The 24,455-nt window shown below is 38.9% G+C and overlaps 1 protein-coding gene across 2 annotated transcripts in view; it reads right to left on the bottom strand.

The window, feature by feature from the left end:
• The window catches only part of klhdc8a (kelch domain containing 8A), a 29,006-nt gene extending 5,018 nt beyond the window's left edge, over positions 1-23,988 (bottom strand). The window contains exons 1-6 of one of the 2 annotated variants that reach the window (XM_057845889.1): positions 23,686-23,988; positions 14,496-14,672; positions 14,132-14,342; positions 9,311-9,475; positions 5,951-6,169; positions 2,468-2,569 (exon numbers count right to left, since the gene is read on the bottom strand). In XM_057845889.1, coding sequence (XP_057701872.1) covers positions 2,468-2,569; positions 5,951-6,169; positions 9,311-9,475; positions 14,132-14,342; positions 14,496-14,660 — 862 coding nt within the window. In that variant the 5' untranslated portion in view covers positions 14,661-14,672; positions 23,686-23,988. The remainder of the gene's footprint in view (positions 1-2,467; positions 2,570-5,950; positions 6,170-9,310; positions 9,476-14,131; positions 14,343-14,495; positions 14,673-23,685) is intronic. The other variant, XM_057845890.1, reaches the window with a different exon arrangement.
• Positions 23,989-24,455: the final 467 nt, after the last annotated feature.

The raw sequence follows: 24,455 nt of genomic DNA, 5'->3' as shown, positions 1-24,455 counted from the left end.
TTCCTCTCATACTTTTAACCATTATGTTTTCTTGTGGTAGCTTTAAAGCAGAGTGTTTATCTGTTGACCACATTAGTCACATAGCGTATTTAAACCGTCCTTATTTGATATAACTACATTTAATTAATTTCTTAAGGCATTTTTATTACATTCTGCCTGTAGCCTTAACAAAACAAAAAGCGCACAGTTCAAAGCGCACGGTAGTACTTTGGGTGTCAAATTCGCCTCTTGTAGAACGTTTCGCCGATGTAGGATTTTGGCAGAAGACCGGTATAAAAACTAGTTAAAATTCCTTTGGCAGCAATAGCCTCAACCAAACATTATGTGTCAGTAATTGCAGCTTAGATTTGCACCAAATATGAGGATAGTTTTTTTTAAATTGTTCTAATTAGTGCTGTCAAATATATAGCGTTAACAGGCGGTAATTAATTTTTTAAATGAATCATGTTCAAATATTTGTCGCATTAAACGCATGCCCGGAATGACCTGCTCATGCATTGCCTCAAACAGATTACAATGACGCCATTTTTTGCACATTGAGAGCTAAGAGGCAGAGAAAGGCGAGTGGACACAGGCGTTCGTTGGAACGTGCCGTTTATTGGCATAAGCTTCGGCAAGTCCTTTACAACAAACATAAGTATCATTTAGTGAAAGCACAACAAAAATAATATTCCTATCTCTCAAAAAAATAATGTTCACAAAAAGAAAAGCACTTAAATCATTTCGCTCAACAAATACACTTGATGGTAATATTTAGTCACAATATACAAACTATCAGAGGTCTCGTATGTTGTGAAGCCAGCACTCAATGACCGTGAAGAACAATGGAAATAGGGAACTACGGCGTCAGTCGAGGGATAAAACTCACTCATTGGCTTGATTTCTAAGTAATTTGAAACTCGCCATTTACACCTTGTGGTGCACTTCAATTACTACCTTACGTAGTTAAAGACACTGTGGAAGAACGGCTGTGACGTCACCGCTCGGCGACGTCAACAATGGCGAGCTACTAGTTTATTTTTTTGATTGAAAATTTTACAAATTTTATTAAAATGAAAACATTAAGAGGGGTTTTAATTAGGGCTGTCAAACGATTAAAATTTTTAATCGAATTAATTACAGCTTAAAAATTAATTAATCGTAACTAATCGCAATTAATCGCAATTCAAACCATCTATAAAATATGCCATATTTTTCTGTAAATTATTGTTGGAATGGAAAGATAAGACAAAAGATGGATATATACATTCAACATACGGTACATAAGGACTGTATTTGTTTATCATAACAATAAATCAACAAGATGGCATTAACATTATTAACATTCTGTTAAAGCGATCCATGGATAGAAAGACTTGTAGTTCTTAAAAGAAAAATGTTAGTACAAGTTATAGAAATTTTATATTAAAACCCCTCTTAATGTTTTCGTTTTAATAAAATGTGTAAAATTTACAATAAAAAAATGAACTAGCAGCCCGCCATTGTTGATGTCAATAATTACTTACACAATGCTCATGGGTGCTGAAGCCTATAAAATCAGTCGCACCCAAGTGTCAGCAGAGGGCGGCAAAACTCCATAAAACACAATTAACAAGTGAGCGTTTCACTGTACCATCATTTAAATGTGTCTGAGCGGGGCATCTGCGTTAATTGCGTCAAATATTTTAACGTGATTAATTTAAAAAATTAATGCCCGTTAACGCGATAATTTTGACAGCCCCAGTTTTAATATAAAATTACTATAACTTGTACTAACATTTATCTTTTAAGAACTACAAGTCTTTCTATCCGTGGATCCCTTTAACAGAAAGAATGTTAATAATGGTAATGCCGTCTTGTGGATTTATTGTTATAATAAACAAATACAGTACTTATGTAGAGTATATTGAATGTTTATATCCGTCATGTGTCTTATCTTTCCATTCCAACAATAATTTAAAGAAACATATGGCATATTTTAGAGATGGTTTGAATTGCAATTAATTACAATTAATTAATTTTTTAGCTGTGATTAACTCGATTAAAAATTTCAATCGTTTGACAGCCCGAGTTCAAATGTACAAAACTGTTGTAGTTTCCAATGATCTCTCGTGTAAATAGCTCTTTTTATGTTATGCCAAAGCATCGTAATAGGTTTGGGGTTAGGAGTTTGCATTGTTCAATGTCCATATTTTTTTTTTATTTTAAAATGTATTGTTTCCAGTAGTTTAATTGGTAATTTCAATTATCACTACAGAATTTTCGCTGTACGCTAGAAAAGGCACTTGGTGTACAAATAGGCATTGCTGATTGGAAGTATCTGCCAGCATTTTAAAAATCAAAGTTTGACTGACGTTACATACAAATCGATTTCGAGTTTTGTCTCGTTTCGCTGTAAGAAAACACTGTACTGTTTGGTATTCTACGAATTTCATTCAAATCAGTCTGATTTCATTTACATTATTAACAAACCATTGTTTAGACTTACCTAGTCCACCTGCCACCACCATGCGGCCACGCAGCAAAGCGGCAACAAAGTCAGCTCTCTTTGTCTTCAAGTTCACTGTCTCATCTGACTTCAGCCAAGTACCTATGATGAGAATTCTTAGTGTCATGCTAATGTGGTAAATCAAATACAATCCATACTTAATTTAAATTAAAAACACAGGCATCTGATCCTGAATAATATTATATTTACAAATGGTAATGTAGAGAACTTTTAAAGCACTTTTATATATACAAGTTTAGTGGCCAATGCACTTTCCAGGATCACATTCACCCATTCACACACCAGTAGATCCTGTCATACCAGGCGTTGCCATGCCCACTGCGAGTAATTTGGGGTTTAGTGCCTTGCCCAAGGACAATCGAAACTGTGCTCAAACCACTGACCATAAATACATAGTACCAACAAGTTCAATGTTTTTCTACCATCGCCATATTTAAACCCATTTCTTGTTTGGTGTACTGTGTGGTGCTTGCCTGTCCACTGCATGTACAATTATAGAATACCCATGGCATAGAAAAGACACATGGAGGGTGTCTGATTATTGGTTATATGGAGACAAAATGTAAAAAAAAATACTGAATAACATCAGACTGGATGACCAAATAAACTTGCATTGAAAGATTTTGCCGAAGATAGATGATACAGCCATCTGCTTTGTGATCTTATAATTCAGACAGCCCCTCGTCGCCAGTTTCCCATCTGCAGCTCATCTCCCATCTCATCTATTCTGAAATTGGAAACGCAGGTTATAGTGCATTCCCAATGTGTGCAAGAGGAAATATTGATAGTAGAACTTGTAGTTGTGTGTGTTTGTAGCACAGGCATTTGCTAACCCCCCATCTTAAAAAAAAAAAAAAAAAAAAAAAAGTAAAAAAAAAAATTACATCATTACATAATAAATCCCTGTTCGTCTTATCTGCCTTAATGTATTGTTAATGGTAGAAAAGAAAAAAGTCACTTGCATTGACAATAATGTTGGGCACAAGGCATTGATATTGGACTCCACACGTATTTGACATACATCAATCAGACTCTGTTCAAAATTACAACCTTATTTTCAGAGATCTGCTCAATATAAAGCTCAATATCATTCAAGGTTGTTGGCAGCTGCCGTCGAACCAACATTTATTGCAATTGGTAATGTCACTCAAAACAAATTGAACAGGTGCCAGAGTAGACAGCAGTTATACCTTCTTCAAGTTTATTTATTTGCTAGGCAAAATTGAGCTTGTAATGTCCTTTTACCACCAACTAGGGCTCAGGTGCCCTTGGCCAATTTCAAAGTATAATATGGAATCCCAGTAAATATGACAATAGCTTATGCAATATAAATATTAATGTAATATTACAGTGCTGTGTTTTTCATTGTTTCCTGTCAGTTAAGTCCACATTGGGTTTGGATATACAGTACAGGGTTTCCCCTAGGATTTTTCGAAGCTGTGGTGGTGGGCTGCATCGGAGTTGGACAGCCTCATCATGTCGTGCCACGGCGAAATTGTGTCATAGCATGACAAATGAGAATTTTTTCCCCACATTTTTTCCCCCAAGAAGAACCATAATAAAAATCTACTTGAAATATTCAATTAGCCAGGCTAATGCTGTAGCTCTCAGCTACGGTACATTTATGCAAAATGCGTAGCTGATTACATCACCCTACGTAATAATATGACTTTGTTTTCTCGTATCACTAGTACGACTTACATCTCGTAGTCCTTTTTCCTTTTATTTGGCTCTAACTTGGAATGAGCTCGACGACAAGCTAAAAGTGGTGAAATGCATCTCCAGCTTTAAAACGATGCCAAAAAGCATTCTGATCAGTAAATATAAAAATTCCAACATGCCTAGGTTATAAACTCGCCTCTCTAGGGAAGTTTTTCTTTTTTTGTGTATGTGTGTCTGTATTTAGTGTTATTGTTTGTCAGTATATTATTGCATGAGGATACTATAGTATGCGACAATTCACCCTCTCTGCTCCTTATAATTTTTCTCATGATTGTCCAAATGTACACAGGCTTCTGGCTCAAGGTTTGAGTTGCTTCTTAAGGAGACCTCAGACATGATTCTAGCTCAGCATTATGATATGATGTATACTTTGTGAATATGAATGTGTGCGTGTGAATAAATTAAATTGAAATTAATACCTACTACATTATCACAACAATAATAGTCCTTCTGTTTCAAAGAGAGACTCATTTCAAAGAGTAGGGAGAAATTCTAATACCCGAGTTAAGAGTTTTACTAGTTTCAGTTTGTTGTTGTTCGTGAACTACATTTCCACATAAACGCACATCGAGGTACCATTTAGCTTAGCAAGGAGAGGTATGACTGTATGAGTCATTTTTCGAGTGTCCCAGAGCTTGCAAAACTTAAAAAAAAAAAATTAAAAAAAAGTGCATTTATCAAGGTTTCATCACCCATGATTGCATATATCTGTCTGCCGAAACAGCCTGATAGCACAGATATGAGTATGCCTGCCCCTCTGCTATTAGATGCGTTGTTGACGCTTGCGCTGCGGGGCTCTGAAAATAGAGCAAGGCTCTATTTTGGGCCCCGCCTCTCGGCGCAAATTCATTGTAACTTGCGTTTCCGTCTATGACGGCTGTCCACCGCTCACTTTCGCCGAAAAGTCTGATCCAAAATACTGTAATGCCCCAGATGGGGGGGAAGAAGGAGAGGAGTTGGTATTGGCTTACCCACTTTATTGTGGCAACAATAATAAAGAAAAACGATAACAAAATAACAGCAACCGCCATCTCTCGCTTTCTCGCCCGTTCTCCCATTCTTCCTACTTGCTTCCCCCTACGTCACAGCTTCCCAGACCGATCGTATCTTACGGGGGCCTTACTAGTTACGGACATTATAATTCACAACGAATAGGTTGCCGCTGAACCCTTCACATTAAGCTGCTGCTAGTTTGAAACAGCCTAAATTTTTTTTTTTTTTTTTAAACATCTCATTTGCAAGGCGTGGCGGCTTTTATTTTGGTGTGGCTGCATGCCAAAATCTTTTTTATGTAGGGGAAACCCTGCTGTAAGTAAAACCCAGTTGATCCGAACCTTTCAGTGCTAAACAATATTCAACTGCTTTGCCTATCCGCATTGTTTTTTTTTTTTTTTTTTTTTCAGATGGAAGTTTAAAGTGGACACCAGATTCATGGAGAGCTCTATGTCTGTACTGTACACTGGGAGGTCATCTGACTGCACACACACACACCTGCCCCTAGTCCCCCCACACCCACAAACACGCACAAGGTTGGAGCGGTCACACTAGGATTCACTTTCACGTCATATGAGATATAGTGCTTTTAAAAGTAATTGTTTAAAACAGATTAATGAAGTTTTTTTCTTTCCCTTAGAGGTTGTCAGAGAGGGCCTTTATGCTCTTGACTGTCCTATAAATTTGGTTTAAATGACCTAATTATTTTAAAAGGAATATGCACGGTTTATTGTAGTTCACACATACCTTGATTACAGTCAAAAATATTGACATTCTTGGTAAACTTGGAGCTCTGATGTCCTCCTCCCTGGCGCAGACCTCCCAGCAAACACAGCCTCCCTGCACCGTCCCATAACACACCCGCATAGGAGCGTTTACATGACAGCATTGGAAGTGTTGTCCACGAGCGAGTCTCAGTGTCATACATCTCAAAGGCTTTCACAGGCCGCTTGCACTGGCGGCCACCTAAGCAATTTGTGAAAAGACAATATATCATTAATGACCTTGTTCTTTCATTGAAGTATAATAATTGGGAAAATTAATACACAAATGTAATGATTTAATTGATTTAGAAAACCTGACACATAGACACACGCACATATTGATGGTGTACACTCTGTCTGTAGTAGAACCCTTGTTACACTGGTCTTCAAAATCTTGGAACGCTTCAGAGATAAAAATGACGAAATCGTACTTGCTGATGACATGCTGGTGACATGGATTGGAAAATAAAAGATTTTACTGCTGGTTGGCTAAAGTATTTAAGATATTCAATGTTAATGTTGGGTTAAAAAGATTAATTGGTGTCATATCGGTTTCACAAGTGGCTACATTTGACATGAAATGGATATCAGTGTGTGCCACCACTTATGAAACGTGTCTACAGTAGTGTCTAGAGATCGACCGATATGAGTTTTTCAGGACCGATGCCGATTATTACTAGTTAGAGGGGCCCATAACCGATTCTTGTGTAAAAAATGGCGTAAATTGAATAATGCAAACACTGAACTTCATTGAAATGTCTAAAGCATTTTTATTGAAACACGCAAATAGAAAATAATAGCCCAGAAGTGCCTGAATCTCCTAGACTCAGAAGCATCTCTGATAAAGTTGAATAAAATGTTAAATAAATATGTCTCTGAAATTTTTCCACAGAAAAAAAAAGCCCAGATGACCTTGTCTAAGTATCTTTGAGTAAGATTGGAAACCCCACATTGCTCCTGGTGCTATGCCACCAGGAGGTAGATGAGCATATAGTGTGAAGTGCTTTGAGGGCCTCCATCTACTGTTACCATTTAACCAATTAGAGGACGGGGTGAATGCTAGTGCAGGAGACAGCAGGCAGGAGAGAGAGGCACGGCTGCATCTGAGCCGAAATAACCGTTTTAAATTGTTTTTTTCATATCGGCCTTTCGGATTTAAAAAAGGCCGATAGGATGTCAAATTTCCAAATACCGCCGCCGATAATCGGCCCGGCCGATAATCGGTCTACCTCAATTTTTTTGTCCACTTCCAAAAACACCAGGACTTAAAAGTGCCTATGACAGCAAAAAGCATGTTTATTTCATATTTCACGAGGTATTTTATGCTCCTGAATATAATGGACCGCTTCGATGTGTGTGGTAGCGATCGATATATTTATAAAATTTTTTGAATCCCGTGCCATGAAAATGAGTGACTTCCTGGATTGACGAAGAATGCGGATCTGACATCAGCGGGATAATCATCGTCAGTATACAGACAATACTACAGTATGCAGAACGATTCATCTGATTTTGCAGATTATTTTGTTTATTTTTCGCATCACGCCAGCCCAATGTGCTGCAGGCTTGTGTTGCTGCACCAGAGAGAGGCGTGTGAGCCTTTTGGGGTTTCAAAAAGCTCCCGTTCACCACGGATAATGGCCAGAAAAAGTCCGACAACTGTGGGACCATTGTGAGGTGAAAATGCGCTTTCCTCGGTTTGGCCACCAGGAGACCCCCGCTCCGACGTCGGTCGGTTTGTCCGGCAGTGATTTCCCAGCTGCATTCCCGGCAACGAGCACTCCTGCCCGCAGCAGGGGAACTATGAGCCGAAGTTGCTCACCACCAGGGGCTGGTCGATCCGTGAAGACAATCCAACCCCCCACCGAGTGTGACATTAACCCGAAAGACTAGAATATGACTTGGAAAAGCTGCCCGATTCGGGTTAGCATGTCATCTAGTTGTCACGCCTCCTGCCGGGGCAGGGAAATGACAAAAGCCGGACTATCTCCGGTAGCATGTTATACCATTCGGGAGAGGAAGAAATCGGCAGTTTTGACCATTATGCAGTAATTTTGCCCTGTCGTACTGAATAAGAGCATTTTTAGTATTTCATATTCCATTTAGCACAAGACTGTTATTTGTCATGACCATACAATTTAATTAGCAATTGGGGAAAAATACTTAGATAAAAAGAATATCCTGTAAAAATATTGAAGGAAAGAGACTGAAACAATGATGAAATTTTGCTGCTCTGTGTCGTATCTTCCTCGTCCTGAATCTTCCCCCTCAATGGGCTGAATTCTAAATCAGATGAAATTGTGATCCTGCCGACGTCATCATCCAGCTGGGGGTGCTAGAGCGCTATGATGACAGGTGGGTTTAAATGGCAAATTAAAAGACTAATTTCTCCTCATCTGCGCTTTGCCAAATTGTTTTATATAGTCGAATCGTCTCAAAATATGATTCTGATTCACAAAATAATGCTATTTATTTATTTTTTTGTTATTCTTGTCAAAGCTCTTGCCTACACTAATATATTCTGAAGTGGTAGAGAATTTTTTTGAGGTACAGTGTATCACAAAAGTGAGTACACCTCTCGCATTTCTGCAGATATTTAAGTAAATTTTTTCATGGGACAACACTGACAAAATGACACTTTGACAATGAAAAGTAGTCTGTGTGCAGCTTATATAATAGTTTATTTTCCCAACAAAATATAGCCATTAATATTTAAACCCCTGACAACAAAAGTGAGTACACTGCATAGAAACTATGTCCATCCCTAGGTGTCCAAATTGAGTACTGCTTGTCATTTTCCCTCCACAATGTCATGTGACTCGTTACAGGAGTGCTGTCAGCATTGCTGCAGAGATTGAAGAGGTGGGGGGCCAGCCTGTTAGTGCTCAGACCATATGACGCACTTTATATCAAATTGATGTGCATGGCTGTCACCCCAGGAGGAAGCCTCTTCTGAAGACGGTAAGCAAAAAAGCCCGCAAACAGTTTGCTGAAGACATGTCAACAAAGGACAAGGATTACTGGAACCATGTCCGATGGTCTGATGAGACGGGCCGGCTTTCTTAAATATCTTACTTAAACATCTGCAGCAAGGGGCGTACTCACTTTTGTGATACACTGTAGATATTTTTACCCGGAAATAACTATTTCCATTTTAATTAAACCCCTTTTTCCCCCAAATTGTTTGGGTTTGAACATTTTGGCCAGATATTATATCTCAAAAACTATAGCCAAATGACACTTTAGACCTCATTTTTTAGTAAACCAAATTTAGCAAAGTGTCACTACTTTTATCCTTGAAGCATTTTTCTTGTAGATTAATGTTATTAGTACTAGAAAGTACCTGCTACATAAAGTTTGTTGTCCAATAAATGTGTATTGGCATCATAGCGTGGGGTGGGCATGGGAGGAAGTAAAGCCCACACATCCTTACGAAAGTCATACTGTTGAAGGATATTACGGGGGAGCAAGTCAGCACCCATTCCACCTACTGCAAGAGCACGTCCATCTACAAACACACAAATGCAAACAGCAAAGGTTATTTGTATGTTAGTAAAAACAAATTGGCTGTAACATACATTAGACACTCTTCTACTACATAAGAGCACTGTCATTCGTACAGTGACAATTGTAACTTCCCCATTCATAATAATTTGGCCCATTTCTACCACTACAGCAGCCATCAAGCTATGCCTACAACCTACGACCCCACCCCCATAAAATACATCTTCATTAGAGGTTTTTCTGTGTTATTTGTTTGTATGTAAAAACATATGGCAATTTGAGCGTCCACATCAGAGTCGTTGTGAGCCACAATATAGTGTGCGTGTGGGAGGGTCATCACATGCTGCCGGAGAAGCCTGGGCTCACGATGGTGGCCACTGGACAAGCGCCACTGAGGAAGCATAGGTGGGTGGCAGCTGGATAAGCACTGCTGGTATGATCCCAATAGCCCGCTGAATTTCAACAGAAGCAGCTTCTGCGGAGGCATTCGTGCCTGGGTTGTCAAACAAACTGTCTCCTTCAGCCAGTGAGCTAAGCATTGCTAAGAAGGAGCAGGGTAGACGGGGCGTTTATTGAAGGTCTGCTTCAGCGGAAGGGTGATTTTGTTGATTTTTCTTCTACAGTTGGCAATATTTTTCATTTATTTAAATTTTGCAGACTTGTTATCAATACTTTTCTTTGTGTTGTGTCAAATTTTCACAGATTTTTCATAACATTACAAGTTCAAAACTGCAAAACTTGTGCCAAAGTTCAGACCATTAATGAGACCGTTTAAGTCTGGGAGCTTAATTACTAATTGCTCCCTTGTGTATGTGTACCTAATTGCTTAACATCTCACTGCGTGACCACCTAAGGGAAAATCAAAGTGGATTATGAAACCCTCAGGCCCTCTGCTTTTGATAATTGATAGTTTGTTCTTTGATGTAATGATCGGCTGATGCTTCTCATAACACTCGTGAAAGCAATCAAATGTTCTCCTCTGGATAAGACACCAAAATGACTAGAAAACATTATTATATAAACTGACACGCAGTGAACAAAACCTATTCTTAAGTCCAAACACATTTTGTGCTGTAAAAACTGTGCTTTTAAAGACTTAGTTCCCTGCATAAGACAAAGTGACATAGAGGTATGTTTGCCTTTTTAAAACGTTGCAATTCAAAACGTCACGACCTAAACTTATTTTTTTTATACAATAATGCCTGGCCAAAAAACACAACGGTATTTTTTTTACCACCACACACTCACAGTTTGAGCTCCTTTATTTATATTATGTAATATCCGTTATTTAGTTTTTTTTTCTGCATCAGCAGCTTAACGATTGACTTTTTATTGTCTTCGACCTCCATAGCCAGAGACATTTTTTGGGTTCCATGAATTCAACTTTGCAGTGCAAAGTTGTCACAGCAAGAGGAAACTGTATTACTGAACAAAAGAATTAAAACACCTAACATAAACAATCCAGAGCTTGAACAGATTCAAACCCAGAAGATTTTTGCGGTAGGCCTATAGGTAAGACTGTGACATACCAGGCACTGATGTCCACATTGATCTATATGACCGAAAAGTTTTAAAACCAACTTGTATTCATTTTAAAAAGACAAACCTCATTATCAAGAGATTCATTACCTGATCTCTTGTAAACAATTCTTTATCAAAAGTAATCATTTCATCGACTGAGTGACTGTCTACTTTAAATTACTGTTTGTTTTCATTTAGCTCTATTGATACTTTTGTCAGATCATTTGTCTTTGAATTAGGTAAAGTTTAGTCTGAAGATTAAGCGCCAAGCAATAGATTGAAGATACAGTAAGAAAAACGTTAGTCCACACACTAAAAATATTACCTCTGTGTTGATAGATTCTAATGATCATCATAATAATATTTGGAACTACCTAAGATTCAAGACTTAACTTTTGAATCTAAGGTAGAATCTAAATCTGCATGGACTGACTGTCTGATTCTCAACAATGAAACTATATTATAACTGCATCTTATGAGGACAAGCTAAGCTCAAATTTGTCCCGTTGTTTCATGCATAAGAGCGGTAAAAAAATTGTATGTCTGTCATCTATGTTTATATATTTGTCGTTCATGTTTGGAATCAATATGGTTTATGATTTGATTGCAATTCCTTTTGTAAGTCAAAACTGAGCAGATTTCAAATCAGTTACAGTGAAATGTCATGTGGCGCCTTATTATGTAAGTACTATTGGGCAACTGGGTAACCTGGCCCAATATAGAGTAATAAAGCATGTTGAAAATGCTTATAATAATATTGCCGTAATTTTCGGACTATAAGTCGCTACCTATTTCCTTCTTTTTGAATCTTGCTACATATTGTCCAGTGCGGCTTATTTGTTGATTTATTTGGCCTGATATGTAACCCTATTTGTCACAAGACAGTCATAATTATGACACGGCACTATCATGGGCATTACTGAATGCTAATGACAAATGTCACTAAGTCCCATCCGGCATACTTTCTCACTAACTCGGATCTTTTACAGCCATTCAAAAGTGAGATAATTTGCCGGATAACACTAAATGACATCTGTTATAAGCATTCATGAATGCTAATGACAGTGTCATGTCATAATTATGATTGTCTAATGAGTCTTATGGCCCCACTGTCATATAAAGTGTTACCAAATATCAGCGCTAGCAATTAATGAAACAAATGGAACAGTAACTCACCGATGCTCTGGTTCCATACCGCCCAAACAGAACACTCCGATCTCAGAATGCAGGTCTACTGGGAGTTCCCAGGGTTTATAAAAGTACTGTCGGAGCTAGAGCATTTAGCCACCAAGCCCCTGTTTTATGGAATCAGCTTCCAGCTAGTATTAAAGAAGCCGAGGCAGTCTGCACATTTAAGATTAGATTAAAAACGTTCCTTTTCGACAAAGCTTATGGTTAGGCTAGTTGAAGTCGGAGTAGACTCACAGTTTAGTCTAAGCTGCACTAGAAGCTATAATGCTGGGGGCAGTACAGCCGCTGAGTTCTATCTCCTTTTCTTACTCTACCTACCACTTGTTTTACTTTATTTCTATTTTCCAATGTTAATATCTAGTTGTCTAGTCTCTTCATCACTAGTCACCCGGTGTCCCCTTTCCCCCCTCCCCTCTGGGGAGGGGCTATTTTTCAGCTGCAGCCTCCTGACTGTCCGGACCCCTGGCTGGATAGACGTCCTAGCTGCTACCCCCGTCTCATCTGACTAGAGGGACCTCTTCTTGCTCCTTTACTCCACTGTATTTTTACGGACTATAACTTTGCTTGCTAATTCCCATTAGCAGTTCTGGGGTTCCTGTCTATCCGTCCTGGGAGTGGATCTCTCCTGACTGTGGTACTCCCCAAGGTTTCTCATTTTTCTCCCAATTGACTCTGGAGTTTTTGGAGTTTTTCCTTGCCGGCATGGAGGGTCTTAAGGATAGGGGATACCCAGGACTTGAACTGTATCCATTCATCTTTGTCGCTTCATTTCTAATTGTGTATCATATTGCCTCTGTAAAGCCCTTTGAGACTTCTGTTGTGATTGAGGGCTATACAAATAAAATTGAATTGAATTGAATTGAACTGAAGATATATGAGACATGAGTTTTATCGTTATTTACATCTATAAAGCTGCAATGTATGCTAGGAGGCATGTTGGACAACAACAGTGTTGACAGCAGGTGGCAGCACAGGTTGACTGTCTCCCCCATGGGAGCAGTGATGGTCAAATGAAGCTTCTTGAAGCAATGAAGCGTTGCAGCCAATTGGTTCAAAGCTTCATGGTGGTTCATTTGGTCTTATGGCAGCTGTACAGTATGATGCTGCTGTCAAATAAAGTGTTACCGGATAATATCTTTTGGTGTAAATATCCCATAATACAGTGAGGACAGCTACGGTTTATAGTCCAGTGTGACTTATCTATGAAAAAATGCCATTTTTGTGTCAAATTTGGTGGGTGGCTGCTTATAGTCAGGTACGCCTTATAGTGCAAGCAATACAGTAGATAGACACCCCATTTTATTTCATTTTCATTATTTGCATTATATTTTGGTGTTCTGTCGCTTTCATTTGCGTTTCCGAATGGTAATTAATGGGATCGTTTAGAATTTTTATTCAGGAAGTGGCCCTTGAATGCAACACGCCTTGTGCAGTCAAGAGAGGGGAAATGCAAGCCAAATAAGAGTGTGCAATGCTAGAAAGACAAACTTGTAGTCCAGTTTTTAGCTGCCCAAAGGAAACAAGAGGTGAGAAAATCTAAAGGTGGAAAGTGCATGCCACTTTCACTTGCGCCAACACATTTTGCCTACAAATTTTCTACCACTAAATCTTTGGTGCTTTTGTATTTTAAATTTGAATATTAAATAATCTAATTTGAGTTTGTCAACCACATAATATTCACAATCTGGATGTTTGCAGACACAAATAAAAACTACCATCTCAAATAGCTTGAAAAGGCACATTCTGAGCATTTTCAACCCAAATTGTATCCTAAACAAAAAAAAACCTGAGTCAGGTGCAACAACCATCTTTAAAAGATTTTGCACATTTTACATTGCTGTAAGACGATATTAAGTTGTGCTAAATGTACATACATATTCATTTCAAATGAGGCATCATTTTGAAGGGAAATGAATAGTCTTTTCAAAAGTTTATTTTAATTCCATACCTTTTACAGTGATGGACACACCCATGAGGGCCTCCCGCAATGCACTCCTCTTCCTCCATCTCCCTTCCTCTGTATTATACATTTCCACCACCTTTAATGGTCTCTGGTCTTCACCTACTCCTCCCACTACTAGGATCTGCTTTCCTAGGGCTGCTACAGCAGCTCCAGCACGTGGGGTGGGCATAGAGGGCAGTCCTATCCATCGGTCGCCCTTGAAACAATAACAGGTACTCTTTGAAGAAGTTTTATACAGTGAGTAATACATTGTAAAGGTTTTAGACTTTGAATATACTGTATCGTACCATCAAAAAGCTTAATTATTTTTTAAATACTGTTAGCAAACTCGGCCGGTTTTGTTTTGTACCTCTGGGGAGTATAGTTCCACAGTGGGGCATGGCCTCCCTGCAGCATCACAGCCTCCCATCATGTACATCTGCCCTCCCACCTCTGATAAAGAGTGGTAGACACGACCACTCGGTAGTCGTGCTAGACTTTGCCAGTGAAACTCTTGGGCTGAAGGCACCGCCATGGCCTCAGCAGCCTACAAAGGAGTGAGCAGGAAGATGGAAGATGTTGAGTTGTAGAGATTTAGAACGTGGAGTGTTAAATAGGAAGGAACAAAGTCAGAGACTGAGAAGGCCCCAGTGGAGGATCTTTATAGTATTAGTGACAGTAAGTGGTGGGTTTATAATGTTAGGATAGGATAAATCCGAGCTCCCACCTCTGAACTGAATTCAGTACTTTAAAATGGGCCAGCAAATACAACGAGAAAAGGAAAAACATAGGGAAGAAATATAGAAGGGCAAACAGTAAATATTAAAGTGAAGGAATCTCTAGTAAATATATGTCAGCAAATATCCTATTATCTATTCATTTTAAATTATAGTAATAATTAGTTAGGAGTACACACAAGTAACGGTTTGGAACATAACTCGGTACGGTGGTCAAGGTTCGATACGGGTTCGGTACAACAGGGAAAACAGAAAAGCTTTTTTATCAGAGCATTTGAAATTTTATTCTATTGGCAAAATCTAATAAGCAGCTTTTATTAAAGTGCAAAATAAATAGAAGAAATCTCAAACTTGTGTTTTTATTGTTCTAAAATTGTTTTATTCACAGTTTATGTGCAAAAATAGGCAACACACACTTTTTTGTAGGTATCGACTGAGCTAACAGTTAAAGTCAGGTAGCCCTTACCAGCTGGCAACCTTTTTTTTTTTTTTTTTTTTTTTTAATTTATTATTATTTTTTTTTTTAAATCAAGATATGATACTAACTTTGTCAAAGTTGGATTACACACAGTTGATTGTAATCCCTTACCAGTGAACATGTGGCACAGTGGCATATTTTTACAATGGCTAAAATGGAATAAAATGTGCAAATTGATCCAAAACTGAAAAAACATCTCTTGAATTACTGCAATAACAAATACTAACTCAGTGTCTCAATTACTTGAGCCTAGATATAGAGCAAAATAAAGATTTCCTGATTTGAAAATATAAAATAAATACACTTCAAAATGTGTTAGTAGTACTGCATTTGATAGTTCCCATTCTGTTCATTCGCCATAACTTTCCTAGAAGTGATCAATGCAAGGGCGTAGGTTTGCGTAGGGGCGGTAGGGACATAACACTACCAACTTTTCAGGATGCTAAAATTGTCCGCACCAACTTTTACGCAACCTTATTTGCATTATATAATGACTTCAAATATATAGGCAGTTTAGCTTGTCTTCCCATGTTCGAAAGGATAGAATTAACCCTACCATTATTAAGTGAATTACAGTACTTTCAATATGTTCAGACTTACATCGACCCAATTTTCCCTCGCTGAATGTGCTAGTCCATTTTTTCCCCTCAAACGCAAGTTTGATTGGCTGATGACATGACCCCTCCTCTCCCTACACACACACACGCGCACACAGCCGGTGTTCTGTCAAAATTTTCATCCTGATGATATTTTGCTCCTGAGGCTTTTGTGGTGGTGGATAAGCACAGCTCTTTTACATTCAGTTGGACTCTCAATGTTATCCAAAGGCGCTAAATAAACAAATTACATCATAAACATACCCGTGCAACATGAATATTGCATATATAAATGCTTAAAGACACGGCGAAGACGTTAACAGTGAGAGAGCGACGTGCAATTAAGTTTTGGGCAGCCACATGGCAGGATGTGTCTGAGGAGAACTTTTCTACATGTCCGTCCATGATTTATTTATGTTCATACTTCTGTTCATCATTGCTGTTGCCTGTCCTGCTTGTATAATTTTATGCACCTTACAATTTTGCTCTTTTAGGGAAAGTTTACATGGCGACTCTGCGACACGAAGATGCAATGTCTGTGTTGCTGAGTTGCCTCGCGTGCATATGGTGTCGGCGAAGACGAAAAATTCGGAATCCTGCCTCCAAAGTTGAAGAATTGGATTGCGGGGCTTTGAGGGGGGCTATCTCCGCATGCATATCAAAGGCTCCCGTGGCGCGACACCGCGCCGATAACGTCAGCATTCGTACACGTCACATTGGGCGTGCGCAGCGGTGCTACTAAACATTAAAAACAGCAAATATGGCGGAATGTCGGCTTTAATTTACTGTTTTAATAATATTTTTAAATAAAATATGTTAAATGTTTCCATTTTTGTGCATTTTTGAACAAAAGAAAAATGCCATCGCTTCAAGTGGGCGGGCATATTTTTTTCCAGGCTGAGGAACTTTGGTGGGGTCAAAGTGCATCATTAGCTGTCGCCTTGTAAATCTGCACTGCCCCCTAGGGCCTGGCATTAATACTACATCGTTTTCATGCGGAATTGCAACATTGTTCGAATGGAGACGGGCCCATATAAATGCAAACATGAAATTTTTCGTCTTCTCGGAGAGCCACCATGTAAATGGCCCCTCATACTCACTTTGCATTTATATTGGCTTTCAAAACGGGACCTGAGTTCTAATTTCTCACCAATAACATGTAAACGTGAACTGATGAGACAATAAAAATCCTTGAGTGCTTGAATCAAACATAAGTAAATATGCCTTTCTTTATCGAAAGTTTGGAGTGTTTACTTTGTAACCGCTGCATTCGCGGCCATATTCAGGGGCCGTTTACATGGTGACTCTCCGAGAATACAAAAAATGTCAAATTTGCATTGGCATTTGCGTCTCCATTTGAACAATGTCGCGATTCCGCATGAAAACGATGTAGTATTCATGCCAGGCCCTAGGGGGCAGTGCAGATTTACTGGGCGACAGAGAATGATGCACTTTGACCCCATCAAGCTCCCTCAGCCTGGAAAAAATAATATGCTCGCCCACTCGACGCAATGTCAGTTTTCTTTTGTTCAAAAAGGCACAAAAATTGAAACGTTCAACATATTTAATTTAAAAATATTATTAAAACAGTAAATTAAAGCCGACATTCCGCCATTTTTGCTGTTTTTAATCTTTAGTAGCACCGCTGCGCATGCCCAATGTGACGTGTACGAGTGCTGACGTTAACGACGCGGTCTCGCGCCGCACAAGCCTTTGATATGCATGCCGAGGAAGCCCCCCTCTACCCCCCGCAATCGAATTCTTCCACTTTGGAGGGAGGATTCAGAATTTTTCGTCTTTGCCTTCCGTCTTCGCTGACACCATATGCACGCGAGGCGAGTCCGCAACTCAGTCATTGCGTCTTTGTGTCGCAGAGTTGCTATGTAAACTGCCCCTTAATTAACAGTACTCGCATGCGCAGAACCGTTTATTTTTTGCATTCCTGGATAGTTAAGAGATGATGAACTAGTTTGTATTTCTTGTGTATGCTAATATAATTTGTGTTTAAATTTGCTTATAAAATCCAGAGACTTATTCTGGAAGTTTTCAAAATGTTTCTTTAGTAGTTTTGAAAACACAGGTTTATCACCTGAACCAATACATATGTACTGCAAAAACCTAGCCTGGTACTCCAGACTAACCGCTGTTCCAGCTATTGAGTCTGGCCAACCTTAAGCGGATAAAATTTCCAGGGCGGAGCAAGCCACAGCAAACAGACAGCGGAGTGGACCAATCAGCGACGGGTGGATGTCACGTTAAAAACGCGACGTGGGACTTGCATGTGGAAGTAAACATACGAGGAGAGCGGAGTTTATTCAACATGGCTAGTGCAAGACAGACTGTTGTCAATGACTTGTGTCGATGTGTTTTTGGCAATTTAAAACTGATTTTACCGTGGATTGGAACATATTTTCGGCTATTCTGTTCGCCATCTGTGTTGTTGTGGAGATGACTTCCGACGCGGAAGAGTGACGCTGCTTGTTAAGAACACGTCACGCAAATAAACGAATCTGATTTGACGATTGATTTTGTACTTGCTCGAGAGGCCGTTAATGGGCTGGGTCCCAGACTATTCTCTCAGAGTTTGAAAAATACAGGGAGAACAGTCTGGCCATGCCAGGCAAGCAAAAACCCACCTCCTTAAAACTGGAAGAAAAAAAATTTAATTCCCTTCTTTTCAGTTTAAATCTACTAAAAATAAGTGAAATTATCATCTTGTGCATCAAGTAAATTTTACTCAGATTTCTTAAAAATAGCTATCTGAAAATAAACTTACTTATTTTAAGCAAAAAAAATAAAAATAAAAAAATAAACATTTTGTACAGTATAATTCATATTTAAAAAAACTTGTTTGTCAGAAATGTTCTTAATTCAAGAATAGATATTGTTCAAAAGTCAAAACATTATTTGAAAGCATTTTTTTCTTGACACGTTAATCTGTTAAGTAGCCTTTAACACTCAAAATAGATGGGAAAAAAATATTCGACTAAATTTAAGAAAAATTATCAGATAAAGACGTTATAAATTTGCAGTGTGAAAGTTAGTATAAGTCGATACAGATTTATTTTGCATGAATCATTTAGCCTTTCAATTAATTAGGTTTCTTATTGGTGAGAAATGTAGCCCTGACCCCTGTTCACCCAATCTGTTTGGTCTTATTAATGTCCCAGCCCCAGCAAAAAATGTACATGCAGGTTATGCTGTTATATCGTCCCTGCCAATATTGAGACTAAGCCTACGCCCTTGGATCATTGATTGTTATGGTTTGTCTTCTTTTTCCCGTAATGACGGTTGTTCTATCGCCCCCTAGAGTAAAGGAGGACTAACCCTGAAAGTATTTATTTATTAATTTTACTCGAACGTATTCACAGTCTGACTGCGTACCACGAACCTCTTCCCCATATCGTAATGGTTCGGGACTAATACAAGTACCATTTCACTTTTACAAGTACCATTTCACTTTTATAATTTATATTGTAATTATTTCATGTTCATATTTTAGCCACGACAAGCAGTATTGAAAATGGATGGATGGACTGACGGACGAATGGACAAATGACACAGGGTAGCCTATCTTCAGAATGCTGACCTTTAGGTCAGTACGTTAGAGTGATAAATGGCATGCAGTTGCCTTTAGAGTGTGAAAAGGGTCAGTCAGCAGTCACACTTTGCTCAAACATGTTAAACTGTAACTTGCCTCAACAGGTAGCGTTTTCAATGAAAAGTCACAATGCAGCATAATTCCTTTTCTACAACAATGAGAAGTGCATGAGAATTATCTGCTTCCCTCCCCTGTAGTTGGCAACGTTTTTTTCTGCCATTTACATATTTACAGCAAATCGAAATGGGATAAAGCTCCAGCACAGCTGTTTCTGTGTCTGTGTGTCTACTGAAGGGAATTAGTAAGATGAATCCAAAAGTGGATTTAGACCTATTTTAATGAGTAAGGTGGGTGTTGTTATACACTCATACAAAAATAATTTCTTTCCTTCCTTGCTTCATAATATGTTATTTGTCCATTTAAAGTTATTTATCAGTTTCACAGAAATAAATGGCAATTGTTATTAGCCTTTTTTTTTTTTTTTTTTTTTGGTAATTTTTGACTCAATGCTGAAAAGATTTTTTGGGGGGTTCAAAATCCATCTCAAATGTTATGTTTAGTTCAATACCTTTACCCCATGTGTAAACTGAGACCACCAGATACAAGAATACACTAAATTTGAAGAATGAAGCATATAATCATTCAATTAATGCTTTCCAACACAACTAAAGTCGATGTTATTTATATAACCCATTAAGAACAATCACAGCTCCAACATAGTGCTACACATAAAGAACTGAAATGTAAGACAGCTGCAACATAGTGCTACACAGAACTGAAATGTGAGACAATTAAAAATAACAATTTGGAAGTAGAACAAACTTTAAACATTATAATGAAATACAGCGGTACCTCGGCATACGATCCTTTCGACATCCGACCTACTGTAAAATTTGACTCCTCATTTGTTTTAACATATGAAGACATGCTCAAAATACGATGATTTATGACAGCGTCGCGAGTTCATTGTTTTTCCTGCAAGACGGACGCACAGCGGATTTTCTTGTGAGAGATATCAACATGGATCCCAAGAAGGTTAGTGCAGGTTGTGAGAAAAAGGAAAAAGAAAATGTACCATTAAAATTAAGGAGGAAATTATGGAAAAATATGAGGCGTTGTGAGTGAACTGGCTAGACAACAACCCCAGCCCCCCACCTACCTACACACCCGATGCCTCCTACCTCCATTCGCCAATAAGTTAAGGTGACAATAAAAATGTTTTTGTTATTACTTAATTTTTTAATTTTTTTTCTTACTTTACATGTCTTATTTAATGCATTTGTTAAATTAGAACACGGCTAACCGTATCCACATGCACCGTGTCCTCCCAGCACTGTTTGCCTATAAATTAAAGTGCCACTGACAGTAAAAAGCATGTTTATTTCATATTTCACGTGATATTTTATGCTCCTGAATAAACTCGACCGCTTGGATGTGTGTAGAAGCGATCGATTTATATCTTCCAATTTTTAATCCTGCATCACGAAAATGAGTGACTTCCTGGATTGAGGAGGAATGCAAATGTGACGTCACCCGGGTCAGCATCTCACAAGAGAGCATAAATACAATACAGCATGGACTGCGGATTCAGCTGATTTTGCGGATTAATTCGTTTATTTTTTGCATCACGCCAGCCAAATGTGCTGCAGGGTTTTGTTGCTGCACCAGGGAGAGGCGTGTAAGACTTTTTGGGTTTCAAAAAGTTCCCGTTCACCCCAAGATTGACCAAAACAAGTCGGACAACTGTGGGACCATTGGACTGACGAGGAAGTGAGTAAACATCGTGTTTTGTTTTATGTGAATTACTGGGGTCATGGCACATGTTTTAATATGGAGGTGGCTTGCATTTTGTGGCCGACAATGCTCCTTGTCCACCGAGAATGCCACTCGGCCGACGACTGGCGGCTTGTCGCACCCCCCCCAGCTTATGCTCGTGCGGTTCTCCATTACGTCCAGGCAAGACTTGCAGCCCCCTCTGCCTTCCTCGTGTACCCGGCAATAGACCACTATCCTCAGGTTGGGCTCGGGCAGCAACACGCTACTCCGATGTCGGCCGGTTTGCGGTCATTCTCCACCTGATTCCCCAGCAAACGAGCTGTCCTGCCCGCAGCAGGGGAACAACGAGCTGTAACTTGCTCAACACCGGGGGGTTTGACGATCGGTGAAGACCATAGACAACCCCGCCGCCGTGTGACATGACCGGTGTAGTTTTGTGTGATTTTTTTTTTTTTTGCTTCGAAAGGCGAGAATAAGACTTTAAAACGCCTATCGGTTCGGGTTAGCATGTCGGCTAGATGTCACGCCTCCTGGTTTGCTTACGCTCTCCGAAGCCTGGGCAGGGAAATGACAAAAGCCGGACTAACTCCGGTGGCATAAAATATCATTTGGAAGGTGCATGAAGTCGACCGTTTTGACCATTATGGAGTAATTTTGCCATGCCGTACTGAATAAATGCATTTTGAATATTTCATATTCCACTTAGCGCAAGACTGTTATTTGTCATGACCATACCATTTATTTAGCAATTGGGGAAAATTACTTAGATAAAAATAATATTCTGTTAAAAATATTGGAGAGATTGAAACAATGACATTTTGCTGCACTCTTCGTCGCATTTTCCTCGTTCTGAATAATTCCCCCTCCATGGGCTGAATTCTAAATCAGATGAAATCGTGACCCTGCTGACGCTATTCCCCCAGCTGGGGATGCTTGAGCGCTATAATGATAGGCGGGGCTAAACGGCAGATTAAAAAGATATAGTCTTTTTAATCTACCGTTTAGGCATAGGGTGGATATTGGCCTATAATTTCTCGTCAACTGCGCTTTGCCAAATTGTTGTATACACTCGAATCGTCTCAAAATATTATCTTAATTCACATAATAATGCTATTTAAGATTTTATTATGCTGTCACAGGCACTTTAAGGTGACAATAAAAATGCTTCTTTAAATTTCCATTTTATTTTTGTTATTCTGATTTGTAGTCATAATTTATTTGTTTTGTGTATGCGTAATTTCTATTAGTAATTGCATCTGCAGTATTTATGAAGGATTAGTTGTAGGTGTTTGGGCTGTGGAACTAATAAATCGAACTATAATATTCTTATGGGAAAATCCCAATCGATGGGCGACTATTTCGACTTACAAACCACGTCCTGGAACAAATTAAATTCGTATGTAGAGGTACCACTGTACACTGAGGTCAAAAGATGTACCAATAACACCTTCAAATGTTTGACCAAAATTGGTGAGGTGTTCTGTTCTTAGTTCTGGAAAATTTCACTGAGGTTAAAAAAGGGAAGAGGAAAGAAGGTGTGTGTGTGGGGGTGGGGGGGGTGGGGGGGTGATAAAAATAGAAAATAGAAAAGAACAAGCAGTATTGATGGTTTGAACTGGTACTGAATCTGTGCTTTGAAGAACTGCCTACATATTAGCATGATGACTCTTGACTGAGCGAGGTTTCTGATATAACCTTTTTTTTTTTTTTTTTTTTTTTTTTTTTTTTTTTTTTTTCCTTTTTCTGTACAGTGGCTGTCACGACTGTCTTGGGAATTGGGAACAGTATCCATCATCATCAATCATCCACATGGTATAGAGATTGACATAGGAATACAATTTACATTCTAAGTGATGAGACACTTGACAGTGACAGTTGGACATGCTATGGGTTCCAACTTTTTCCCTCATGGATGAACTAATCAAATCAATACACAAGGATTTTGGACTTCATGAATATTAAATCAAGCGGAAATATGCATCGAACAAACTTGATGTAAATCAGATGGTGAGTAAAACTATAGCTGAATTCTACAGCGATTATGAATCTGGCACCCACATCATCCTATCTGCGTTGTTCAACAATGTGTTTTATAATAAGTAGCTTTGCTATTACTCTAAATTAAAGCTTCACATGGTCAGTTACAGCAATATAAACTAAACAGAAACATTCTTCATGTCTATTAACATCAACGTATGTTAACCAAGCGGCTGTTAGGCTCCACAGTCAATTAAGTTCACATATTAACTTTCTGCATTGTGTTTGTTTCTGAATCAATTGATGTAGCGTCGTAACAATTTATTGTAGGACATAATAACCCGAAAGCAAACACTGCATTGGCAAGTATCATATGCGCGTCAGAGCCTACTTACACTGGCGTTTAGTCGTCTATCGTTTGGCGTGTGCTGCTGCCCTTCCCGCTCCTCTTTTCTCTCGATGGCGATCGATGGAAATGAGAGAGGAAGCTGCTGCTTGTAGCGGACGAAGATGGCAAGCAACGAGGCTCTGTAGCTCCAGTCGTACCATGGAGTGCTCGGTGGAGAAACGGCTTGTGACAAGAGTCAGAGCTCCGCCTGAAATATCGCTATTATGTGGGTCACAGATGAAGTATTTATCTAGGGCTTTCCAGGCGCAAAATTAAAGTCATCCCGTATATGGACATACAGTATAGCGAATGTTTATTGTCAAGGACTGCTTCGCGATGGTAAAGTGAATGTCTTTTTACATAGTTTATAGGTGCAGTACTGTATATTTATCAGAAGCAGTCTGGACGTAATTTGCTAGTTTAATGGGATGTACCCTGCTGTTTTAATTACTGATGTAAGTATGTATGTCACATTCACAGGTAAACACAGCCCACATTTGAAATATATATACAAATCATTAATCTTTCACTAAGCAAACGTGTAGTGTACACTATTCGAACATTGTTTTTAAGTGTGATTGTAAGATATGTGTGTGTATATGTCTGTGGCATAGTAAAACATGCTCTCTGACAAGAATTGTGCTAATAAATTGACCATAATAATGTTGCATTTTAATAACAACACAAATAACCTCACACTTCAAGATTCTGGTCTTTAATTGTGTGGGGAGGGGGTGTGCGTGTGTGGGTTAATATGTGTGTTTGGTTGTGTGTGTG

The sequence above is a fragment of the Corythoichthys intestinalis genome, chromosome 9 (assembly GCF_030265065.1).
Source record: "Corythoichthys intestinalis isolate RoL2023-P3 chromosome 9, ASM3026506v1, whole genome shotgun sequence".
Lineage (NCBI taxonomy): Eukaryota > Metazoa > Chordata > Actinopteri > Syngnathiformes > Syngnathidae > Corythoichthys > Corythoichthys intestinalis.
This window is presented reverse-complemented; position numbering and strand designations above follow the sequence as displayed.